Source organism: Varanus komodoensis, unplaced genomic scaffold (genome assembly GCF_004798865.1).
Source record: "Varanus komodoensis strain SLA01 unplaced genomic scaffold, ASM479886v1 scaffold84, whole genome shotgun sequence".
NCBI lineage: Eukaryota > Metazoa > Chordata > Lepidosauria > Squamata > Varanidae > Varanus > Varanus komodoensis.
In genome coordinates, this window is record NW_025336531.1 from 40,895 (window position 1) to 47,024 (window position 6,130).

Consider the following 6,130-nt stretch of genomic DNA (forward strand, 5'->3'; position numbering starts at 1 on the left):
GCTCTCTTTCCTTACCTCTCCGTTTCACGCCATTGCTGCCCTGTTGCTCTTTATGGCAGATGAAGCCACTCGCTTGAAAGCCAGTCCACCAGCCCCCCATGAAATCACTTCACTTCAGTGGACTTCCTCGTGCCCACACGGTCTTCCTTGCAGTGGTCTGTCCTGAGCACCCGGCTCCAGGAGCAGTTTCCTGCTCCCGGAAGGGTGAGAGAGTGTAATGAAGCCGAGCATGCTCCATCTTGCTCCGAGGGGAAGTACGGATGTGATGCCGAAAGACCTCCAGCTTTCTGTTGAGCTTTTTGCTCGGCACAGGTCACTTCTGCCACGTGCCTTTTTTGACCAGGCCCCCAGGATCTGAGGACTGTATCAAGTGAGCTGCAACGCTTCCTCTTTATCAGAGCAGCTGCTTTGCCTCTGGAAGGTCCCAAGTTCAGTCTCTGCTACCTCCTTGCAGGGATGCCACCAGTCAGTGCTGACAAAACTGGGCTAGATGGACCAAGGGCTGGGCTAACTATAAGGCAGTTCCCTATTTTAACAAAGTCTCTTTATCGCTTCATGGATCCTTATGAGAAACCCTGAGCAGGGGGTCTGCGGGAAGGCAAGCCAGACATGTTGTTAGAAATAAGGCATGTGGGCAAATGACATTTCAAGAATGGCACTCTGATCCTTGTGTTGCAGAAGAACAAATAAAAGATCTGTTGTCTTCTTAAACTGCATCACCTTCCTCTCTGAAGAAGAACCAGCCTGGCTGAACCCCAAAATCAGCATAGCGTGATGTGCTTTCCTGCAGTTCTCAGCAGGAGGAAGCACGTTACCTGTGGATCAGCAGTGGCTGACACTACTCTGCTCCACCAGTGAGCATGTTTAGGACCTGAGGGACAGAGAGCCAGGGTGCTGCGGTAGTTAAGAGCACGGGGCTGGGACTCGGGAAATCCTGCTCAGGCATGCAGGCAACTGGGTGGCTTGGGACCAGTCACAGAGTCTCAGCCCATCCTACCTCACAGGGCTGTTGTTGTGAGCATAAGATTTCAAACAGCAGGAAGAGAATGCTGCAAGCGCCTTTGAGGTCTTTCAAACAAAAAAAGTGACTTATTATTATTAATAAGCCCAATGAATAAGTAATACAGCTGAGGACAGTTGAACTGCTTTGTGTAGAAGGCTGGAGAAAGTTTTCAAAAGGGTGAAAGCTCCCTTGTCTCCCAGAGGAGGATCGTGAGATGACCGGTGCATCTCCCCTTAGAGACGTGGAGCTGCTTTCTCCATCTGGCTTAGCACCATTAAGCTAGCAGTGTGTCCTGGCTCCCTCCAGGCTGGAAATGACGGAGATTCAACCTGAGACCTTTTTCAGGCTAGCCGTGGCCTCTGCAACTAATCTGCAGCAGCAGCATGGGCTGAACACAGGGAACTCTTTGGCCCCAAGGCAGGGCAGAAGAAGGCCTGTGGCAGCAGACACAGGCCCGGGAAATGTCCATTCCTGCCGGACAGCCACAAAGCATCTTGCACGCTCTCAGGCACACGCAGGTGTCCTCTCTTTGCACGTCAGCGGCACAGCCCAGTGGCTTTGCGTCTGCATCAGAAGATCCAGCTCAGGCCGGGCCTTAGGCTCCCGTGCAGTCTCTCTGAAATCAGCGCCCTCCAACTGTCTTGCAATGCAGCTCCCATCATCCCCGACCCTTCACCACGCCAGCTGGGAATGCTGGAGCTGAGTCCGGAGAACTCAGAGCCTCTCTTGGAAAAGGATGTTGCCATCGTGACAGGCGGGTGTCCATTCTCGTTTCAGCAGTGAAGCCAGCCAGGTGTTCAAGACAAGTCCTCGGGCCCGGCAGATGAAGAATTCTGCCGTCGTGACGCCACCCCCCATCCACGTCAACGGCATGGTCAGTCAAGAGGTACGAGCAGCAGTGAGGCAGAGGCTGGAACTGGGGAGGCAGTGCTCCTCTGTTGCAAGCCAGCACGAGCACTCAGCTATAGTCAGAGGCAGTGCCACCCAGTGGGTAAGGCTGTGCAAAGATCTCTCACTGCACTCCAAGCAGCATCCTGAACTGGGAAACGAAGAGCTGCAGTAAGCTGGGAGCAAGTAGGATGGTGGCAAAATCCAGTACTGGCACCCAGTTGCAGCAGGGATGCCGTACCAGGTGGGGAGGCACAAACAAGAAGGAACCGGCAGTATTTGGCAGGAAGGTTTTTCTCTCTGGACTTGACCCACCTCCCTTCTTCTCCACAGTATGTGCCCCGAGACAGTCTGGCCAGCCTGGGTAGCCAGCGAAATTCCTCTCCGGACAGCAGCGATCACTGTTCCGATGGCATCCCCCCAACTCGCAGAGGTGACTGTAATGTGGATTTTTCAGGGCAGGGCCGGCTCTACCGTTGGGTAGGATGGCAGTTGTTGCAGTGGGCAGAGGACCGGAGGAGGTAGCAAGGCGTTGAAGGATGGAGTCTCCCACCGTCAGGTGGAGCAGAGGATGCTGCCGCCCCACTGCCCATTCCAAAGAAAGACGGAATTCTCACTCCCGTACACTTTTGTACACTGCATGTGGGGGGCTGCCACTTTGTCCTTTGCGTCTGGCGCCAAAGCATCTGGGGCCCACCCTGTTTGAGGGCTAAATATTTCCCCACGAACCCGTGCCTGGTCTCAGTCAGAAGCTGGCAATCGTAAGATGGTGCTCTTTTTAGACCCAGTTTCTCACACTGCCATTGGAGAGGGATTGCTGTAGTCCCATCCCCCTTGGGCAGAAATGTAATGGGGAAATGGGGAGCCCCCCACTTCACATTCCCAAAAAGGCAGCTGTGCTGCTGTTGCATCCCACAGGCTGCTTGGAGCCTGATCAGGGACCCCCAAAGCTTGGGCCAAGGAAGCGTGCGTTTGCAAATACATTCTGCCAATCTTTTGGCATGTGAATCCTGCAGTGGCAGAACGCAAGGAAATCACGAGTGGTACCAAAAGCATCGCTGTGAAGGCGGCCCGGCGCCGCTCCCGAGTGCTGGAGTCCGACCGGCTGAACCTGCTGGAGCCGACCAAGGAGCACAGCAGCCTGTCCCTGCACTCGCTGAGCGAGAGCGAGGACCCACTGTGCCGGGAGACCCCTGCCCTCGGCCGGCCCGCCAGCCCCAGCCTGCAGCACGCCATCAGTGAGGACAACCTGTCCAGCAGCACCAGCGAGACCATCCCCAGGAGGAATGGCCCCAGGCGCTCCCCCGGGCCCTGGCTGCGGGCCGGCAAAAAGGGAAGCAAGAAGCTCCACAAGAGGGAAGAGTCCCTGGAGGCCAAGAAAAGGAAACGGAGGTCACGCTCCTTTGAGGTCACTGGCCACAGGGTAAGGTTTGGGGTCCCAGAACTGAAGCCTGCTGGGGACTGACTGCTCTAGCCAGACTGGGGAGAGGGGGCTGCCACCCAGCTCTTCCCATGGTCAGTCTAGAGCTGAACCAGGTTTCCACAGCGGCTTTTGTGCTGTGATCAGGAGTGGGGGGGATTTCCCAAGCAGCCTGCAGGCAAACGCTCTTCTGAGGACCTCCCCTGAGCCTCCGCTGCCCTCTTCAGGATGCACGGTGTCACCCTTGCTTCAGTCCCCTACAGGCAATCCACAGGGGGGTTAAGTTCTCTTTTCCTAAAAGCAGCCTTTTAGGAAAGGGTTCATGTGTGATCGTCCTACAGCTCTGAGATTACAAGCTACAAACATGCCCAGCCAGGCTAGAGTGCCTTCCTCGCCCACGGAGCCCATTTTGAACAGCACAGAGGGCTTGGGAGGAACGTGTGTGCAGCCTGGGTTGCTTCAACTTGGTACTCCAACATGAAATGAAAGGCAAGAACGCACGTGCAGGAAGGCTCCGTCTGTGAAAAGCAGCCTGTCAGAAGGCCGCTCTTGCAGAATACATGAGCAACACAGTAGGGCGCCTCTGCCAGCAGGGCCTCCCCTCCAAATGCTCCTTGCACATGCGCCTTCATACGAAACCTTTGTGCAGTTAGAGAGTCCCCCAGTCACAAAGCCCCTTCTCAGTCTGCATGTGTCTCTAACCCCCACCTGCAGCTCCCATGTCCAAAGAACAACGCTGCCCGCCGGCACCCGCTGGAAAGCAGTTCCGAGCACAAGATCGTGGCGGCGGGAGGGGCGCACAACCCCCGCAGCATTGGAAAGCCCGCAGTGCCGCTGGCCAGAGTCAGGCTCCTGCATGCCCAGCCATCTTCAGGTGGGTGAGCCGAGGGGCGTCGGGCTGGATCTTGCCCTTCGCTGCTGCGCTGCATGGTAGCAAAGTGCCCATAGGTCATCGCGAGGCACTGGGGTGCCGAGAGTACGGAAAGCCTCTGTCCTCCAGAGCACGTACAAGGACTCGCCTTCATGCTGTGCGGCGATTTAGCTAGGATAAGCATCACCACACGCTTGAGGGTTGGAAAGTTGCAGGGGAGGCACAGCTGGATGGAAGCCTTCCAACTGATGTGAAGGTCGGAGTGACTTGGGGGGCTTCCAGAGGGCTCCTAGTCCAGCCGAAAGTCATTTTAAAACTCTTTCATTTCCTCCCTAATGTCTGTTGGGGTGGGAAGGACAAAGGCAGAAAGAGTAGCAGTGAGAAAATGTGGAAGGATTACAAATGGAAGATGCTGTCATGTGGTTTTCCCCGTAAAATCTGTGCCTGAGGCAAGATGATCGCACAATAAAAGCCTGGTCTGGAGGCACCCTTTATCATGGAGGAATTTCAGGAGCATGTGGGTGAGAAGCCAGCCCTGGTTAGCATTCAGATATGATACAAATAGGCATGAATTCCAAGGATTCTCCCTCTCCTGTTCTTCCCTTTCAGGCCCCAGTGAGGCCTCCACTCTCTCTGTCACGTCCAATCAAGCTGGTATCTCCAGGAAAACCCAACCAAGCCAGCGCCCACCTCGTCTGAACTGTAGCACAATGAACAGTACCGACCCTCCTGGCAAAACCTGCAGGAACCGGCGATGCTAAGAACTGAGGAGACTCAAGCAGCTTGAGAGGCTGCCCCAGGGAGCTGCTTTTGGTGCCCAGTCAGGAGACGCGGTGGCGAAAGGCATTGCGGGAAAGTAGCACACTGCAGAAATAGCTGTGGCAACCGCACGGAAAACCCCCCAACAGGTTGCCTGCTTGGTTGCGAGTGCTCCTGTCGAGACTGGGTCTCGCCACAAAGGCCTGTTCAGCTCCGGGACTGGATCCCTCAGATGGAGATCATTCGTGCTGCGGATGGGCAGAAAAACGCCTGCCACCCAGAGACATCCAGACAGAACTGAAGAACTCCTGACTCCACTAGCATGCGTCTCTTCTTGAGATGGAGGCTCTTACCTCTGTGTTGTGCCTTGCACTTGAGGAGAACAGAGTGCCGCAGCAGCTCTGCGGCCTGCTGTGAGACAGGCTGCCCCACAGACAGTGTGTATATGCTAAGTAGCCAGGCACACTCCTGAATTAGCAGCCTTTCAGAATATCTCAATAAAGGATAGGCTCTGGGGAATGAAAGGGGCAACACCCGAAGCCCCCCCCCCCCCCGATTTCTGGTCATGATCATGGTGGAAGGTGGTCTCCTGGTAAGAGGCATTTGGGCTCCTTGAGCCATGCCTAGTTTCGTGAACTAGGTCTTTGATGCACCATACAGGTCTATTCAGGAACTATGATGTCATTCATTAGACAGGTAATGTCTTCAGGTGGCAGGAACTTCCTGGTGAGCCTGTTGTTGGGTTGGATGCCGTGAAGCCTCCTTCAGAAGCACTTTGTCATGGGAGCTGCAGATAGTCCTGCAAAATGTGTGCAGCAGAGTTTCAAATCTTGCCGTTTTATGTCTAAGGAGCTGCAGTGGGCCAGGAAAGAGAAGTGTGCATTTGCCAATACCAACCCCAACGCGTTTCCGGAACTCATCTTCAGACTTTGGTATTCCTGGCTGTTGGTGCTGGGTCGATGAGGCTCTATTCCCACGAAACACACGATACGATGTCTCATCTAGCTGGCCGAGCCCAAGGGTCCCATACGGGGGTGGCCTTAAACAGGTGCACATGGGTTTGTGTCCATCAGTCTTGCTGGTGTGTTGGACTGAAACTCCCAACATCCCCAGCCAGCATGAGTAGTGACATAGCCGTGCTGCCTGGAAATGGTGAGAGTTGTCGCCCAACACAGCTGGGAGCACCAGC

The 6,130-nt window shown here is 55.2% G+C and overlaps 1 protein-coding gene across 1 annotated transcript in view; it reads left to right on the forward strand.

The window, feature by feature from the left end:
• KIF19 (kinesin family member 19) overlaps positions 1–4,943 on the forward strand; it is a 41,434-nt gene extending 36,491 nt beyond the window's left edge. The window contains exons 16-20 of the mRNA XM_044416942.1: positions 1,781–1,889; positions 2,225–2,324; positions 2,908–3,314; positions 4,026–4,185; positions 4,792–4,943. Of these exons, the coding sequence (XP_044272877.1) occupies positions 1,781–1,889; positions 2,225–2,324; positions 2,908–3,314; positions 4,026–4,185; positions 4,792–4,943 (928 nt within the window). The remainder of the gene's footprint in view (positions 1–1,780; positions 1,890–2,224; positions 2,325–2,907; positions 3,315–4,025; positions 4,186–4,791) is intronic.
• The last annotated feature ends 1,187 nt before the right edge of the window (positions 4,944–6,130 follow it).